The sequence below is a fragment of the Microplitis mediator genome, chromosome 11 (assembly GCF_029852145.1).
Source record: "Microplitis mediator isolate UGA2020A chromosome 11, iyMicMedi2.1, whole genome shotgun sequence".
NCBI lineage: Eukaryota > Metazoa > Arthropoda > Insecta > Hymenoptera > Braconidae > Microplitis > Microplitis mediator.
The window spans coordinates 12,049,316-12,068,810 of record NC_079979.1 but is presented as its reverse complement, the minus strand read 5'-3'; the positions used below and the strand labels follow the sequence as shown (position 1 = coordinate 12,068,810).

At 30.9% G+C, this 19,495-nt stretch overlaps 3 protein-coding genes across 3 annotated transcripts; 2 read left to right on the top strand and 1 right to left on the bottom strand.

The window, feature by feature from the left end:
• Window positions 1-1,316: 1,316 nt before the first annotated feature.
• On the top strand, window positions 1,317-3,344 carry LOC130677297 (uncharacterized). Its single transcript, XM_057483995.1, has 3 exons — window positions 1,317-1,670; window positions 1,929-2,125; window positions 2,273-3,344. Exons 1-3 carry the CDS (start codon window positions 1,528-1,530, stop codon window positions 3,268-3,270), a joined length of 1,338 nt encoding a protein of 445 aa, XP_057339978.1. The 5' UTR covers window positions 1,317-1,527; the 3' UTR covers window positions 3,271-3,344.
• Window positions 3,312-5,251, bottom strand: LOC130677296 (uncharacterized). Its single transcript, XM_057483994.1, has 2 exons — window positions 4,976-5,251; window positions 3,312-4,870 (listed from the first exon to the last, which is right to left on the bottom strand). Exons 1-2 carry the CDS (start codon window positions 5,165-5,167, stop codon window positions 3,410-3,412), a joined length of 1,653 nt encoding a protein of 550 aa, XP_057339977.1. The 5' UTR covers window positions 5,168-5,251; the 3' UTR covers window positions 3,312-3,409.
• Window positions 5,252-17,103: 11,852 nt separating this feature from the next.
• Window positions 17,104-18,805, top strand: LOC130677498 (uncharacterized). The gene is made up of 5 exons (XM_057484267.1): window positions 17,104-17,204; window positions 17,596-17,740; window positions 17,938-18,035; window positions 18,139-18,216; window positions 18,335-18,805. Exons 3-5 carry the CDS (start codon window positions 17,958-17,960, stop codon window positions 18,710-18,712), a joined length of 534 nt encoding a protein of 177 aa, XP_057340250.1. The 5' UTR covers window positions 17,104-17,204; window positions 17,596-17,740; window positions 17,938-17,957; the 3' UTR covers window positions 18,713-18,805.
• Window positions 18,806-19,495: the final 690 nt, after the last annotated feature.

The following is a 19,495-nucleotide window of genomic DNA, read 5'->3' as shown; positions in this document are numbered from 1 at the left end:
TGAGCTTGGTCATGTATGACGTTGCACGAATCATGTGTGACTATTCTTTCCTCGTCTTGCATGATCATGCACGATTGAACATGATTTTACATTGGAATGCAGCCTTTGCATGAATCATGCAAATTCATGCATGATCATTCATGATTAAGCTTGGTCATGCATGATATTGCATGGATCATGAATGAGTATTCTTGCCTTGTTGAATGATTGCACAATCATGCATGATTGAACATGTCTTTGCATGATCGTGCAAAGTCATGCCTGGATCATGTATGATCATACCAGAATCATGTATGAATCATGCACGAAAATTAGACGATAATATTTCGTCTTGATTAGAATTATTATTAAAAGTTCCGTAACTTAGACTATAATTATTGAATTTCCATAGAAAAAAAAATTTTTTTGATTGCTCAGTCGATATTTGAAAATAATGTTGATGAGCATAATACTTGAAATATTTTATGAAACCACTGATACAAAAAAGGTGAAAAAAAAAACATTTTTGATTTGATCGTTTGTCACCAATCTAAAAAATGACTGTTGAGTTTATTCAAAATTTGTAAAACCTTACAGTCCCAGCTTCGAAATAATTTGTTATTTTGTATAATTTCTTGCGCTGTTATGAGATTTTTTTTAATGAAAAATATTTTTTTTGCTTCTTCATTTAATCAAAGAAAACAGTTCAACTCAAAAAAAGTTTAAATAAAGAACTTAAAGAAAAATAACAAGCCTTTGCTTAAATATCCGTTTTCAATAGACATATTAATATTTTGAATTTATAAAGTCTAATCCAAAATATTTTTATTATGCCGCAAGATGATCAAGTAAAAAAAATGAAATTAAAAAATGTTCAAGAATGAGTAAAGATAATGCAAGAAATACTGAGATCTGGTTAGCTTAAAATCTAAGTTTTTATAATAATACCACTTTCGTTATAATGTTATGTCCGGGATTTTTAATTTATTAAATATCTTTAATAATTTATTTAGGTAACGTGACTGAAAGACGCTCGGACTAACTAATGTATTTTTCCAATTGAGCGAAAATGCTCAATTGGGTATTTGCATGAAAATGATTTTGCAAATAAAGTTCAGTTAATAAATTCTTTGATACACATAAAATACCTACGTAAGAAAAAAATTTAATTTTTACGAATAATTTTTAAATAAATAAATAAATAAAAGTGGTCAAATATTATGTAAAAATCACGTGATGTGAAGCGTGATGTGATTGGCCTGACGTCATTGTGCATATTATTGGCGCGTTATTTGAATGCATGATAAACGACGAATGATAAATTATTGAAAAAAATTTCAAGTTGGTTTTTATTTATAGTGAGTTTAGTTATATTTTATCATTAAGATTGAAATTTACTGAAAGTAGCATAAATATTTTTCTTTGAAAAGAATAATTAGCATAGATATTATGATCATACTCTATATTACCATAAATGCTGAGTGGTACTAGTGGTACATGTGAACGGGGTGATAGTAACTGACAATAAATAAGTAAAAAGAAATAAAAATGCCTCGAAGAAAAGTCGATCCTGGTTTCAGTGAAGCTCGATCCGATAATCTACCTCGTGTTGATGCTTTTATGGTCGCATCTTACTTAGCTACTAATTCCAATTTTGTATCTGCAGAAATGCAAGGCGCAAAAGCTAACCTGTGAGTATAAATTTTCATGATACGTAATTTCATTATTGTTTAATAATTTTTGGATTTTTTGATAAATCGAAATTTTTAAAATAAATAATATATAGAAAAAAATCAACCAGTCATTTCTTTGTTTTTTTTGAGTAAATTCTCATATTGAAAAAAATAAAAAAAAATTTTAATATAGGTTAGTTTTTAATCTACAACAAGTGTTTAAATATTATAGTTGAAATATTAGACTAATAATAAAATAAATATATTCAAATATAGATCCGGAAGACAGTCGTATGGAGATGCTGCTATTGAATTTGTTCAACTAAAACTTCATGGACTAGAATGTACTCTAAAATGTCTTATTTGTCCTGAGCACAGAGTACACAATAAATCATATCGAGTGACTCTTGTTTTAAATATTGTTGAGGAAAAGATTTTATCGATTCAATGTCATGATTGTGCCGCATCGTCAGGTAAGTGCAATAGTGTAAAAATATTTTACCTATAACTATTACTGTTATTCTTAACTCTATTATTTATAGTTACTGTTTGATACGAAAAACAAAAAAAATTAATTAAGAATGAAATACCTACCAATACATTCCCTTTGTCTTTTTTAGGTGGATGCAAGCATGCGATTGCTTTTATAATGTGGCTACACAGAAGATCTGAAGAACCATCACCGACGGATATTGAATGTTATTGGCGAAAATCAGTTCTATCTCAAGTTGGATCATCAATAAAATTCATTATGGTAAAAGATTTTGCCAGTACTGAAGAATCGATTGTTTTGAATAAACCTTTTAATGCATTAGAAGAATTTGTAAAAAGAACAAATCAAAAAACTGTACAGAGTCAAATTTTAAAATACTTCAATGATGTAAATAACGAGCAAAGTCTTTCGATTCATAATTTATTAGTAAATTTTATTAATGAAGGAGGAACATCTTATGATGAATTTTTAACATTGAGCAAAAGTCGAATGTCAAAAGATTTGTGTGAGCGAATTGAAAAAATGACTCAAGATCAAGCAAACTGTGAGCTCTGGTTTACATTGCGCTACGAACGAGTTACTGCATCAAAGGCATATGAAGCATCACGTTGTAATACACCGAATGGAATTTTAGTGGAGTTGTTGGTCGGTGGTAAAAAATTGCGGGATACAAAAGCTATGGAACGAGGCAAAAAAATAGAAGCAATGGTTTTACAACAAGTTGAACAGAAGATGAAAAAAAAGTTAAATAAATGTGGTTTATTTCTATCTGAAAAATATCCTTATCTAGGAGCTTCACCTGATGCTATTGACGACGAATTTGTTATTGAAATTAAATGCCCAACGTCAGACAAAAGTGCTCGTACATATATTGATACTAATAATTACGATAAAGTAGCAATGAAGTACATAACGCAAATGCAAATGGAAATGCTTTTTGCCGGAAGAAAAAAAGCGATGTTTGTTGTTGCAGACCCGAACTTCGAAGATACAAAAGCATTTAAATCTATTATTATTAATTACGACTCACAATTAATTAATAAATTATTGGAAGATTTGAGTAAATTTTGGAAGAAATGTATTTTTAAACGATTATTTAATTCTTTATACAAAACAGAGCAATAAAATAAGATCAAAAACGTATTATTTTAAGACACTTGTATGTTTTGAATGTTAATAGATATATACATAAGCTTATTTACTGTGAATAACAAAATTTTGTAAAATAATTAATATTATATTTTTAATTAATCTCTAATGTTACTTATGTTTTTTTTATCAGTGGTCCTTGTAAATTTGTTAAAGCAGCGACGATCGTGATAATATTATTCATTTGCGGAATCAATTTAATATTAACAGATGAATGAGGTTCACAAATATGAAATTCTCTGATTCTTCTTATTAACCTTTCAATGTGAATTCGAAGGCTAGCGATTCGTTTCGTCGCAATGACTTCATCATGAGTTGGTTGCTTATTAGAGCTTACTGTAGGAGGTCTAATCAATGTACATTTTTTCGCAACTACTAAATTTTCAATATGTTTGAAACCTCTATCTGCTAATACAACTGCACCTGGCTTTAAATAATCCAAGTATCCAGAGATTGAAACTATTTCTGCATCAGATGCTCTACCACCATAACCTGGTGATATGAAATTAACTATACCATCTGGAGTACAAGATACTAAATATTTCACAGTATTACATTTTTTGTATTCTGACCATGTTAATGATTGTTTAACTGGGTCTGTTGGCTTTTCAATTTCAATTTCCAAACAATCAATGATCGATTCAACTGCGGCATAACGACTCCTGAAACTCATTGGCAATTGTTGTTTAATTTTTGCAGATGAAGGCCAAATAATGAAGTCTTTTAAATACTTAGTTATGATTGGCAAGGTCTTAGTAAATGTACGACTTACATTAGAAGTAGACATCCCAAAATCATCTGCTAAAATAGCAAAACTTTCATTAAGTCTTATTTTTTTTAATGTGAGAAAGATTTCAACATCACTTAATTTAGCAGTCCGTAAAATATCGATAATATCCATACAGTCGTTTGGAATACCGATATATTTACGAGGTGATTGTTGAATTTTTTGGAAAGCTTGTTTTAAATTTAATTTTTGGAATTCTTCTTGTTGATATTGGCTTTTCCACTCATTTTCAGTACTTGGATTTGTCGACAAAAGGTTATCGGAAGAAGTTGGGAATGAACTTACTGTTGTATTTGATGTGTTCATTACTTGATTATTACTAATTGATGAAGAACATGAGTCATCCAAATTTTTTACTCCAGAGAATATTTTAATGGGAGAAGTTGCACGGTCTTTTGTTTGAGGTTTACACTGAATTTGTGTACTCCTATACAAACTTCTTATCTTGACTTGAACTGCAGCATTAACTTTTATAGATTGAGGAGGAAAAATATCATAAAAAACATTAGATGCACTGGCTTTAAAATCTTGAGATGCAGTAGAATTTACAGTATCCAAATATTCCAGATCCATATTATTGATATTATTGCTTGAATTTCGACCTATCATTTTATCATCAAAATTGAAGCTGGATTTCTCAGAACTTTGTTCATCTGCTTCCATTGGAGAAACTTCTACACTTGTCAGTTTTGATTTTTCAATGTATTTATGTGGCAAAATATTACTTTTCATCCGTTTGTTACCACCAATCATTTTCCACTCTAAATAATTTTCCATATCTATTTTTAACTAAAATAAAAATAATTAATTACTTATTTACAGTCAAAATATTTAAAAAATTTGAGGTTATAAGTTGATTATAAACAAATTATTTTGATTTTTATTATTACTTACATCAAAATGATCCTCACAACAATAAAGTCGACTTGATAAAGAATAATCACTTTTATTCCGGCATGCATCCAACCACATTTTTCGTTTTAATTTATTTGATGGAACATTTATAAAAATTTTATTTGGATTAGATTTACCGGTATTTTTACATGTTGGTACAATACACCAACAACCACTGTTTTTTAATGACATATTAAAAAGTTATAAAGTTTATGTTTTTGATTTGAAATAATTTAAACAGTTATTTTTTTTAATAACAATCACAACAGCTGATCAGGCGTGTTTATAAAAACATTCTGTGAGTGGATTGGCGCGAATAAATTTGAATGGAATATGCACAATGACGTCACATACGCAAGAGGGAGCTACCTATTCGTTTAAAATTTAACAATTTTTATATTGTTAAATAGTTTAAATGTTTATAAATAAAAAAAAAAAAATTTTTTTTCAAAAATTTAAAAAAATTTTTAAAAATAGTAAGACATAACTATTTAATGGATTGGAAAATCATGCGAATACCCAATTGTTTATTTTATTTGTTTTGGGAATCGTTTCGATTGCAAGTCTGACTCTCTCATTCTCTTACTTTTTTTTCAAGTTCACTTTTAGGTTGTCTCAGGAGAGGACATAGATAATTAAACAAATTAACAATAAATTGATTAGCAACTTAGTAGAACTTTCCCCGGGATGGCCGTGAAATAGGGTGAATAAAAGAAAGATATTCCAGCAAATTAAGATCGACTTACTACTTTGCAGGTGAAGATTTTACTTCTGTATCCTCTCTGCTCGCCGTACTACCTTGAGTGGCTGATGGTCCAGGAACCCTGCGTCCTTGGATCTTCGGGGTCTCCCTCTGGTTCCCGGCTGGTTGATTGTATGATTGACTCCTTCTCTTTCACTATATTTAGTTTCGTTTCCCTCGCGGTTTTGCGATTGCCGTAAAAATGCCGTAAATTTTCGGCATTTATACACATGCCGTAAATTTACCGTAATAATTTGGTAGTAATATGGTTATGTTGGCCAGTTTTTTTCCTGTACTTTTACCAAAGAAATGCTGTAAAAAAACTATAAAAATGCCGAACTTTTACCGAAAAAATGCTATATAAATACCGTAATAATACAATAATTTTATAATAATAAAATTGTATTTTTTTGGTAATAATACCGTAGATATCCTGTGATTTTGCCAGATTTATCCTGATACGATGAAAAATTGTAAAAAATTTGGTTTTATTTTATATTTGCTTCTGCAGTTAAAATCATCGAAAATGTGCAAAATGTAAAATTTTATATTTTATTCTATTAGTTCACACATTTCTTATTGAAACAAAATAATGTAAGTGAAAATAACAATCCGGGAAAATTGAGGTTTTCAATTTTCTTAGGTTTGTTTGTATGCATATAAATACAATTAGTATCAACTTTCGTGTAAGCGATTTGGCTTAATGGTTAACAGATCAGGCTTTAAATCATTAGGACTCGGGATCGAGCCCACGAGTTGGCGGGTTTTTTTTTTTTTTTTTTTTTTCATGACAGTTATTGTACCTATAACTTTATAATGTTATATATATTTATATATAATCAAATAAAATTTTATATAATTATATATAATTTTTGATCCGGGTAGAACGGTTTGATGCTGCAAAAATGCCGAAAATATGCTGTATAATTACGGTTTTAATGCTGTTAAAATACCGTATTTTTTCTGTTTTATTACCGTAAATATTCTGAATTTATTTCGTAAATTTTTGGTAGTAATGCGGCAAAGAAACTGGCCAAAATAACTTGAGTAATACCATATTTATGCAGTATTTATACCGTATAATTTCGGTATTATTTCGGTATTTCCAAAACCGCGAGGGTTTTTTTTTTTTTTATTTATATTTAAAATTTGAAGTTTTCCAAAAGGAAAAACGGAGAAGATTCTCTCTGATTCAAATTCTTTTTTTTAATGTTTATTATGATTTTTAATTTTTTCTTTATTTATTAACTCGGTATACATCTGCACTTAAACTACCCTATGCCTTCTGAAGGCTACACAAGGAGGTTCACTTATAAAATAATCGAAATAATAACAATTTCCTTTTTATTTAGTATTAAATTTTTTCTTTAATTATTTATTGACCCACTACACGATTATTTAAACTTCACAATGCTTTCTAGCAATTACACCAACAATCACTTATAAAATACTCGAATTAATAATAGATTTCTTTATTTTTATTAATTTTTAGAATTTTATAATAATTAATTAATAATTGATTTTGTTTTATATATTTTTTCTTTGTTATTTAAACGAATTTTAGGATACCGCTGTACCTGATTGCGACTCTTCGCTAAAAACTTCGAAATCAGCTTGTGACCGAAAAACAAGCCTGTGCTCGGTAGAGTACCTGCTCTTAAAAATTTTTAAACGCTCCAACCATGGGATCCGGTCCTAGGTAAGGGTTTCTTTTAGTGAGTTGCATCGTACGAATGTCCCGTTGACACAATTCAATATATGTCAATGTTAATTATGGGTGTCTCGCGCATTAAAGTAACTTAAAAGGTCTTAGGTGGGGAAGTAAGGAAGATTGAGAGAATGAGAGACGCAAGAAACTTGGCGTGAATATGCATTATTTTGTTTCTATTCTAAAATCTTAATAAGTTCTCGAGTCGGACATAACATTTTCCCCCCGAGATCTAAGGGGTTCCCAACTCCTTGGATCTTGTCAGTTGATGGACGACTGTTTACGATGACTCGAACCTGGATGGATTGCACTCGATCTTCTAGCTCCTTTGCGAGCCAGTTGGTCTGCTTGCTCGATTCCGAAAACTCCTTGATGGCTTGAAACGTGAAGGGTACGGATATCTTGAGTTTTCATCAGCTGCTTTATATAAATCATTTCATTCTTGTACGTGACGGGTTTACCTGTTGATGTTAACCAGTTTCTTCCTTCCCAATCGTCGTACCATAAATTTGAACTGTTGCATAAGAATTCTGAATCCGTATGGATATCGATGTTGATCAGGTTGAGTTCTATAATGATTTCTATTGCTTGTAGTATTGTCTCTACATCTGCCCCATTATTAATATTTCTATTAACACAAGACAGAGACAGATTTTGGGGATGATTCGGTCCAAAGAAACTCCAAGTCCTGCAGCAGGTTCCGTTGTCCTGTTTCCAAAGCAAGATCCATCGGTGTAGATTTGGATTCTTCCGTCGCTGTTCCTTTCAAATGTTACATCTGCATCTCTTTTGGATGAACTCACTAGATCCTGCCAGCTCTGTAGACACTGGTCCATTCCCTCCTGTGAATGGACTAACCTGAAGATGGGGTTTGGGTATGCAGCTATTTGTTCGTAACACTCCTTACAGGTTTGATATAAACCGGGCTTATGCCCATTGATGACAAGGTAAAGACTCATTTTGGAAGAAGGTTTAGGGTGAAAAATCAGATTTAAGGCTTACTCTAAGAAATTTGGAAACCCCTACTAGAACCGGCCTGAAATTTCTTTTATTAATAAAATTTTTCTCTTAAATTTTCAGAGGATATATTCTAATAAGATTTTAAAGTTTTCATTATAAAAGAAAATATATTCCTGAAAGGAAACGGAGATGATTCTCCCTGTTAGAAGAACAGTCTTTTTTTCTTTTAGTCTTTGGATAATATACTATCAAATTTGAATTTTCCTAAATGGAAACGGAGAAGATTCTCGCTTATTCAAATTTAACAGAAAAATGTTTTTTTTTTTTTATTTATTATAATGTCTTGGTGTTACAATATAGATTATATCCTAAATACTAGAATGCTCTGAACATACAGGCTAAAATCTAAAAATGTTTTGTTTTCTTTTTTTTTTGTTTTGTTTTTTCTTTTATTTTTGAATACTATATAGAATTTGAAATTTTCCGAAAGGAAAACGGAGAAGGTTCTCGCTTATTCAAATTTTCTTTTATCTTTATTTTCATTTATTCTTATAAACTATATTCTACAATAGCTATGACTAACTACAATATACTGGATCCTTCTTGATTAGATTTGGGCCTATCACCAGACACAACGGTAATCCTGCTAATTTATTCTATTCGTTCCAGAAGTTATCCTACATTTTATCTAATGCTTCCAGGGCTTAGAACCGTTGCTCCTAGTGATAGCTCCGTATCTGTAACTGAAACAATTTATACTACTTCTAGATAATTACTTAGCTTAGGTTATTTAGTTTGTATATATGGATGGATCCGTTATTCTATGAAATTTCTTTTGTTTTCTTTTATTAATAAAATTTGAATTTTCCTATAAAGGAACGGAGAAGATTCTCCCGTGTTTAAATTTAGTTTATAATTTTTGTCTCTTAACTGGGCTCATTTTGTTGCCGGGCTTGACAAAGGAAATAATTTTCCGAAGACAAATCCAATTAAGGGATTCAATTGATAATTGCTCTTGATATAGAAAAATAAATCCATGCTTATTCTTACATATCTACTACTATAGTCTAAATTATTTCTAGAGTAACTCTATAGGGTTTGTTGCCGGATTTGACACGGTCAGAAATCTTTTTGTTTTTGAAGGATTCTCGTCATGGAAGTATGAGTTTATGTGTCCTGGTTTGAGGTTGATGTTCTTGCTTCAAGAGGGCCATTCGTTCGGCCTGGTGTACAAATTAGGTGATTCCCGTGAGGTAAATGGTCTCAATGAGAGGATTGGAATCCAGGATCTCCATCAGAGTATAGTATGAGAAGTAATTACCCATTATTTTCAGTTTCTTTATACTCATATTGATATTATGATAGAATCTCCCAATGTGCTTCCTAGGTTTGGCGATGGTAAGAGTTTTCAGTCGAGGTCCTTGAATACCAGGGAACCCAACTGAGTCGAGTCTTGACTCCGAGATGGTAAGATGTTCCAGTTGCGGAGCCATACGTATGAAACACACGACCAAGTTGGATGATGGTCGATTTGGCCCTAAAGAGACCTCTACCGTAGTTAGATTCTCATTCAACTTAATCTGGTTTAGATCGTAGTTCCAGATGTCATCCTGATAGTTAGTCCACTTGAAACACAGTTTTTCCAGTCCCGAGGAGCCGATGGCGTTGATTAACTCGATCATCTTGAGATGTTCCGAATATCTTACTCTGGATTAGTCGCAGTTTTTAATAGATATACTCTTGAGGCTCTGGTTGCTCTTGATGAATTGTACTAAATGATCTTTATTTAGGAAAAAGCATCCCTCCAATTCGAGAATGCTGATGTGATTGGCTGTCTTGGTCAAGGCTCGTCCGGTAAAATATGTATTGCCGATAACACCGAAGTGTCTCAGCTTGGTGAGCCGTTTAAAAACCTGCACCAGGGCGGTCTCCACATGTCCTTGGAATCCTCCTATGATCAATGATTCCAGCCCTTCAAGACTCTCTGCTACATACTCAATGATTCCATAGGAAATGAGAGCTCCAGTAAAGTTGAGGTGGGTCAGTGTATTTCTGGCTTTGTGCCGAATGGTGGTTAAGGATATAATTAGGTAAATTTTATTTGAAATATTTTGTACTGGATAGGTGTTGGCAAACATGAGAAAATATGTTTTTTTTTTTTTTTTTTAGATTGATACAGCAGCTACAACAAAGTCTGAATTTCCTTCAAGGAAACGGAGAAGATTCTCCCTTATTCAAATTTTGTTCTAGAATTTTTTCCGTATAGAATTTCTAAATCCTTCTCAAGGAACGGAGAGAGTTTCTCCTAATTGTAAAAATTCCGAAACTATGTTTAATTTAGAAGTTACTATTTGAGGTTTTGTTTCTCTTTTTTTTTCTTTTATCAACAAAATTCGAATTTTTCTATAAGGAAAACGGAGTAGATTTTCGCCTATTCGAATTTTGTCAATATATTTTCCTTTCTTTTTTCTTTTTTTTTATTATCAAACATATGGTACTCTTTGTGGAAGGAATACTAAGAGATGTTAATTATGTTTATAATTTAGGTTAAGGTTTTGAAGCATTAATTCCTTTTAGGAAACGGAGAAGATTCTCTCAAACTAGCGCTCGAATCGGTGTTAAAAACCTGACTCCCCTACTTGTAAACATACTGTCTGAGGTCCGGGAGGTGACATGCTTTCTCTCGCTGCCGCTTTAGGCATTCTAACTCCTACGCTTTCTTCTAACTCTGATCTTATAGTTTGAACTGACTGACAAAACTTGTTACCATCTACTTGAGCACTAACTCGTTTGTTCCTTGATATTAATCTAAACTTGGTTACTTTAGTGTACGCGCCGAACTTATAGCAAAGGGTTACTATTACTGTAAGAATAATAAATAAAACAAAACTCATGCTAATATATACCGTTATATGTAGAGATATACCATTCGCGTACTTGAAACTGACTTCTTTAACCCGCGCTTCTATCGCTTCAAGGTTCTCACCTGTAAAAGCCTCAGAAAGTATTAACAATGACTTAGAATATTCGAAAAATTCTTTAGCTATAGTTAATTGGTGGAAATTCGGATATTTGGAGACAATACTAAGGTCTTCTTCGCACTTAGCCCGGTCAACTCTAGACTGTTATCTTCTAAACTTAAAAGACTGACATGGTTATTTTCAGCTCTGCAGTTGGGAGGAAACCGCAACACTCCGGCACTTCTTAATTTAGTGGTATAAGGAAGTTTTCCCCCGCAACTGATTTTTAGATATTCCGTCTGAAAAGTAAAAAACAACCAAGCGTTCTCGTTATCTAGTGCGATCCATTGGGTGGAATTTTCCTGCAACAACCGTATGTCGCAAGTCGTGGTTTCATTAGCTATTGTGACTTTAAATATATCAATTTTGCAATCATGAGACTCGAAGATGGATTCAACTGGTGTATTTGGAAAGCATGCTAATTCCCCTCCCGCGGGCAAACATCGGTTTATATATTCCGGAGAAGCCAGGTAAAAACGATCAAATCCAGGTTGCATGACAAGCTATTTGGTTTTTGGTTCTAACAATAGCCCGAAAAGAGTTTCTCCTAACATGTACGGTTGTTATGACCAGAGTAGAATAAAAAAATATAATAATAATAATAATACTAATAATGAAATAAGGACAAAATTATTCATAAAAGAACGTAGGAATAACTGAGATCCCTCGGATAAAGGTATGTCTATGTATATAAAAGATACATATATATATTTTTATTGGTTGACAAATTCGTACAACAAGTAACTTAAAAACAATAAATTAAAACAGTATGCCTGTATATATGTGTATGCGTATTAAGGCTTATCATGTTATGACCAGAGATGGAGAACACAGAAGTCTAAATATCAAATTTCATCGTACTCCGATATAAGAAACAATCGCGGCACATAAGCAGTGGTATTGTCACCACAGTAGCCCACTCCCGGAAGGAGGGGGACAATACGCGTAACGATGAGATCTGGAGCGGTGAGAGCCGTGTGTGTTCTTCTATATTCAAATGAAATTTTTGTTTATTGAGAGTAACGATACGGGTATTATTATTACAGTAACAAACACAGCGAACACATCAAAATTACAATTATAACTTGTATCACCTAACGAGGTAAACTCTGAAAACACTTCACACAAAAACCGATTCCCCATGAATACATTCATCACGTTTAATAAAACACTAAACCGTAGTCGCAATTGAGCTAAGGTTCTGATAATTAAATACTACTAATATACTAAATCTATCAGTAGGAAACTATATATATCAATAAGAACCAATGCCCGAGTGCCTGCATATACACATAAAAGGAAACACATACACATGTTCTCTTGATTATCTGAAAAACAATTTCATAAAGATATAACATAATAGTTAATTCAACATGTACATGTATATCCATATATATGCATGCTAGATGTAAATTAAACGGTTGTAACAATTTTAATTGAGATTATCAAAAACCCTAGAGAAAAGGGCCTTTAAACGGTTATTATACTACAAATTGCATTTATCATTAGAGGATCATTATTATTAATAATATAATAGTAAGAATAACTTAACAAGTAAATTCTTTAAAAAAAATATATAATAAATTAAATAAGGATAGTTTTGAATAATAATTCGATAAGAGAAAAGATAAATTCATATACATCTATTGATATGTGCAAGTGTGCTCCATGTCGGCACTTCCCTTTGCAGAAGGGGAAAGGGGGCAAGAGTCCCAAGTCAACGGGTAAGATTAATAAACATCAGTATTAGTTCTCGATTTCTTATTTCTTTATTACCGCAGCTGAGTGATTCATAAGCTTAAACCTTCGGTTCTGACATCGCGCTTGTTTATTTTACCAAGTGACTCCCCTACCACCTCTGGTGATAAACGGTACTCCTCAAGGCGTCACCCTTCCATCCGTGACCCGGGGGTCAAGCTTCAATGACGCGTGCTGTAGTACCAGTACGGATGAGGCTATTACATGACCAATCAAGTGCCCTCATTTCAATCACCAACGATTCTTTATTTTTCTTATTGGCTCCCGACCACGATCAGCGGTCGCCCTACCGCTTAAAACTCTTTTCTTTTTTTTTACCAATAAGCACGATGTTACTCCTCCGGACCCACTATTTCGTGTACTCTTGTAAGGGGTCCAACAATTCTTCTATCACCTTTGGTACCAAACGGTGCCTCCTGGATGACACCCCTTCATCTATCAACTTGGAAGTTAAACCAAGATAACTTATGTCATCAAGGACAAATCTATATTTAATTAACCAAGGCGATCGCCTCCAGAACTTCCTTACGCCAATTTATACAATCTCTCACCCTTCAGAGGGATGTCGATTCCTTTAAGTAACTGTTGTCCAAATTAGAAATATAAAAAGGACAATTTTTGAATAATTAAACGAGATAAATTAAATATCAATTATATTTCTTTTTCTGTTTTCTTCTCCTTGAGTTAATCTCTATTTATCCTTGGCTACTGCATGTGCAGGAAATGAATCACTAGCGGAGAAGTGCTCAGAAGTCACCAGAGACCCAAAAAGAAAACTAAATGCTGATAAGACTTGCAGTTTCTTTTATTACAAGAGCAGAGGGGACAGTCACAGCGTATGACATTTCCCCTCGATTTTAGTCTATATAAACTCGCGGTTTTTCAGTCCAGCGGGTTGTTCTCGGTTCGGTCCAGTCGAGTCTAAGCCTCTGTCGCGATTTAACATCTTCGCTCGCCTCTTTTAAAATGTTATTCTGTAAACCCCTCAACGATTTAAATATTATTAATCCACGCAATCAACCTAGAGGTACTAATCAAACAGAATTTAAACGTGGAATCTTTACCTCGGTTTTCATACGGTCGGCAATAACTGAACGCTCTTCCAACCAACAACAACTTAATTGTACAACAGAATCTGAATAAACTTCATATAATCAACTGTAAGTTCTCAAGCTTGTTCATTATTTTTAAAACAATTCTTCATACTGATTACTATTTCATACTCATTACCGTAACGACGAGGTCTCCGTCGCCCGAGTAAAGGACTTAAGTGTCTTGACTCAAAATAAGAGACTGTGTTGTATGTTAGACGTAACACGGTACTCTGTACGGTATTAATTTATAACAAAGCCATGGGTATTTATCCATAAGGGGTATTTTAACCGTTCTTACAAAAAGATTGTCTGATTTTGCAGCAGAGATTTTTGCCATTTTAGTAAAGATTTGGAGGTCAATATGATCTAAAGGTTAGGGCGGGTTCAGATTTGGAAATTTTGATTCTATAGTAGTCATTGCATCTTTCAGCTGGTCTGCCCGATGAAAAAAGATTTTGTCTAATCATATATGATCATGCATAATTGTCTATATATGATCAGATCCGAAAATTGGCCAGGTCTGATCATACATAACTTGATCTGTTTATACATGATCATATATGATTATATACAATCATGCATGAACGAATATAGTCATTTTTAGAATCTCATTTAGAATATCTGTAAATTATTAATTAAGTAGTTTAATTAGGATTTATTGTCTTCATCAATATCAATATCGGTTAAAATTAAATAAAAAAAAAAAAAAAATCATTAACCATCGACAATTATTTTACTACGAGGTCACCCATCCAATTTATGTCCCACGCCGATGCTGCTCAACTTTGGTTATCGATGGTTTGTAGTCTGATCCTCTAGTCTGTTATACACTTACAATATAGAAACGTTTATGGCATTACTTAACTCAAATAATCAAATTGATACTTTATACTTTTAAATTGCTGCCGAAACCTTTGAACATTTTTTAAGTATTGGGGATTTAAGTTTGATTGATAGTTGACAGAATAAAAATTTAATGACATTGATATTAAAAAATTGTCATATTATTTTATATACTCTCTAAACATGAATTAGTGAAAATTTCACTAATTGGGGAAGTGAAGCTGTATTCACTTAACAATTGATGTTTTTAACTTCAAATAAGTGATATTTCGCAAGTTACTTTAGTGATTTAATTTTCATTAAATATTTAGTTAATTTACTGATTAAAATAGTGAAATTTTTACCAATCATTTCATTGAAGCCATGATTCACAAGTGAATTAGTGAAATTTTCACTGACTGTTGAAGTAAAGCTGTTATTCAATTCGTAATTATAGTGTTTCTAACAATTAATTAGTGAAATTTTATTTATTACTCAAGTGGCTCAAATCGTAAGTAAATTATTTTTTTTTTTAACTATAATTACGTGATGATAATTTTAGTTATAGTCTACCGAATAATTTTTAATAATAATTTAAATATTTTAATATTTTTTCATCGTATAAGGTTATTATGATTTAAATATAATCCTGTGAACTTGAAAAAAAAGTTTACAATGAATTGTAATCTCTTCATTGGTTAGTTATACCGTAATACTATAGTAAATTCTTGCACCTTCGACTTGAAATTTTTATAAAGGAAGTGTAGACAGGTAGGTAAATACAATTTGACACTCTACCTAAATAACAATCATACTACTATTATTATAAAAATACTCTGTCCATAAATCAATGCTCATTGCTGTCAATCTCTGGCTAGGCAATACCTAACCTAATTATTAAAAACAATAATAAATAAATTTTTCTTTTGATATTAAGGTTGTTTTTTTCGATTCTGCAGATATAAAATTATCAAATATTATTTCAAGAACTAAGAGTTTATAATTAGCAATAAATCAATAAAATGCAGTAAATAATTTGTTTACCGTAAATTTAAGAATTAAAATTTTCACGAATTCAATTATTAGTTTTGTATCCGGTTCACTTCGGAATAAGTGAAGTCAAGACAGACCATTGCGCAGTCGCACAAAGCAAATGCAGTAAAGCTACGACGATGTATTGTATACAGAACATTAAAATTTCTGGAAGTTTTCATGCGCTTGGAAATTAATAAACATCAAAGACCCCAAGTTTAAATAATAGCACTGATTAACAGATTTAAGGCATTCCGCTACTAAAAAATATTGCAGACGAGTGAGAAATAATATTATATCTTTACCTGATCGCGTAAGTATTATTTATTAAGTTAAAATTTTATCAGAGGTTAGTTTTTATTCATAACAGTTAGCATTTATTTTTCAAAGTTCATATTGTTGTAAATTTTTTTAATAATTTACAGCGTATGGCTATTTATTAATTAAAGATTGATAAAATGTGATTAAATTTTCATATTATTTTAAGTTTAAAAATTATATTTATCACGAATTCAATTATTAGTTTTCTATCCGGTTCACTTCTGAATAAGTGAAGACGAGACAACAGAACAGTTGCGCAGTCACGTGAATCGTATAAGTGACGCTATAGTCTTTCGTACTTTATCTTCTAGATTTTTTATAATTATAATTTTCAGAAGTTGTAAAATATATGAGTGTCAATAATTTTATGAAATTAGATCTGGATCAAGTAGAAAAAGTTAAAATTTTTAATTGTGCACAATTTTATTGTTATCATTCGATACGTATTTAAAAGATTATTTTTCTTTGTTACTTTTACATTCATATTTTTGAAATTAATGCCAACCCCTAAAATTTGCAATATCATTCTTCAACTACTGTCCCGGAGAGACATACTTATTCTCATTTTATGAGTTGTTCATATACGATCATTAAAAGCAAATAATTGAATAATTATACAAAATTTTCATCTTTTCATCTTATTATTTCTTATATGATATTTTTCTTCTTCTGCAGAAAAACATGGAAGAGTACAAAGATTTGACCGTTGAGGGATTGATTAATAAACTAAAAGGTACCATACATGATGATGAAACTCTTGAGAAATTAAGACGTAAGTAATTTTTTCTGTCACTGTAATCAATCATTTGTTCACAATGGATCGATTAAATTGTTTCATTTGTCATCAAAAAATCAACGGTGAGTTGTGGGGATTAAAAAGACATTTTATCAATGCTCATGGGTTAACTGTGAGTCGTGGGGTCGGTGATCAAGGATTTAAATGTGCTCAGAACGGGTGTTCACGCAGATTTTTAACATTTGCATCACTCAAACGCCATATAAAAAAAAATCATTTGCTGATTGAATTTAATGATAGAGAACATGGTGAAAATCTTGAACACGATAATAATAACTACGGCAACGACAATAATTATGACAATAATAATGAAGATAATAATAATAACGAAGACAATAATAATTTAATTTTATTATAATTTATATAGATTGAACGCGATTTCGACAATAAATATCCAAATGTAGCAGATAACTTTTTGGAAAAGTTTGCCACATATTACGTTCCACGCATTAACTTCTTTGTTAAAAATTGTAAGCCAGTCTTATACACAGAAGCAGCGGATATTACTGATGGTGAGCAAATATTTTCTTTTCTAATTAATAATATTAATTACTCGTTAAATTCATTCATTTATATCTTTAAATTTTATATTATTTTTTTTTTTTAATTTGTTAAGCTATTCATATATTTAAATTGTTAATGTTGCTCGTGTTAGTGTTGTCATAAAAAAATGTCAATTGATTTTAATACTGCAATTTATTTTTTGCAGAAAATTTGAGAGCCTTACTCATGTTGAGTGCATTACTACCGGTATCAAACTCTGTGATCACAAAAAGAGGTAAAGGCGTAGGTAAAGGAAAGAAAAGAGTAAGTTTTGAATTGCAACTATCGAATATTGTTATAATTCTTCTTATTTATAGTTCTTGAAAGTAATAAATAACCATAAATCAATTAATTTTTTTTTTCTTAGAAACTCAATGAAAGCGATGATAGCCCTTTACCCGTCAAAACTGCATTTCTCAATAAAGATCTCATAAAAACTCTTCCGGTAATTATTCTGATTTTTTTCTTTTTTTTTTTTATAACAATACCATCTTACCAATTTGAAATTAAATATTAACAAACAAAATAATATGTAATATTATGTACATTTATTTTATTCACAGGACGGAACTAATATAAGTAACTACATCAAAGAGATTAAGGAACGTGAAGCTACTAATGTCCAACCATGTCTCATTCTTATGAAAGGTCAAGGTTATGAAAAATTTTTCATTGAAGGGGATAATTGGCTTATGAGTGTAGGCGACAAAAGTGGACCGATTGCAGCTTTTAATTTACTTTATAAGCTATTTTACGTGCTGAATTTACAGTACCCGAACAGTTTGCAAAATTTTTTCAATTTTGTAGATTGTTACGTTTTTGGAATGCAAGGTGTAACATCACGATCAGTGGTCTCGGCCCTACATATTACATTAAGTAATATTACAATCAAGGATTCAAAAGTTCTTAATGATAACGATAATGATTCATTATCTGATTAAAAAATATGATTGATATTTTGTACTGATATTTTGTACTGAGCATATCAAAACTTTTTTATTTATTATTTTAACTGTACTTGTGTTGTGTATCAAACAGAGAGTGAGTTTCTTTAGCTTTTTTAATATATTTTTATAACTATTATTATTATCATAACGATTAATATTATTATTAATAATCATATTACTTCTATTATCATTAACATTTTTATTATGTTCTAAAATTCTAAAGTAATACCTAATGCTTAATACTTAGTTCCTTTTAAAAACTTAATTACTTTGTGCTAATAAATCAATGTTTTAAAAAAATAAATATACATTATTCATTGATTTTTATATTAAAAAATTATTTGTCAACACTACTTTAGTTAAACTATTATTTAAGTAAATATAATTTATTTAATAAGTAAAATCAAAATTAAAAGTTCTACAAAACTGAACTACATTAATTAGCTAAATTTTAACTAAATACTACAATAAATATTACTGATTCATTCAGTAAAATACTTGCACTAATGATTTAAGTAAATTTCACTTATATTTTTGCAAAAATGCATAATTAACATTTTTTTAATTTTACTAGTATTTCCAGTGAATTCAACTTACAAATTGTTGAAATGCACTTATAATTTTGTAAAATTCCACTAATTCATTTAGTAGTATTTTTAGTAAACGCAACAGGGATTTTCACTAATTATTGAGTGAGATTGTTAAATTTATATTTTTAGTAAATTTAACTTATCTAATTAGTGATATAATTTCACTATTGTAAAAGTGAATGTTATT

Bases quoted from the DNA above. Each gene is read 5' to 3' on its own strand.
- LOC130677296 (XM_057483994.1), bottom strand. From the start codon at position 5,167: ATGTCATTAAAAAACAGTGGTTGTTGGTGTATTGTACCAACATGTAAA. The intron at 4,871-4,975 runs GTAAGTAATAAT...TTTTTATTTTAG, and splicing joins GTTGTGAGGATCATTTTGAT to TTAAAAATAGATATGGAAAA.
- LOC130677297 (XM_057483995.1), top strand. From the start codon at position 1,528: ATGCCTCGAAGAAAAGTCGATCCTGGTTTCAGTGAAGCTCGATCCGAT. The intron at 1,671-1,928 runs GTGAGTATAAAT...ATTCAAATATAG, and splicing joins CAAGGCGCAAAAGCTAACCT to ATCCGGAAGACAGTCGTATG. The intron at 2,126-2,272 runs GTAAGTGCAATA...TGTCTTTTTTAG, and splicing joins TGATTGTGCCGCATCGTCAG to GTGGATGCAAGCATGCGATT.
- LOC130677498 (XM_057484267.1), top strand. From the start codon at position 17,958: ATGTTGAGTGCATTACTACCGGTATCAAACTCTGTGATCACAAAAAGA. The intron at 18,036-18,138 runs GTAAGTTTTGAA...TTTTTTTCTTAG, and splicing joins TAGGTAAAGGAAAGAAAAGA to AAACTCAATGAAAGCGATGA. The intron at 18,217-18,334 runs GTAATTATTCTG...TTTTATTCACAG, and splicing joins ATCTCATAAAAACTCTTCCG to GACGGAACTAATATAAGTAA.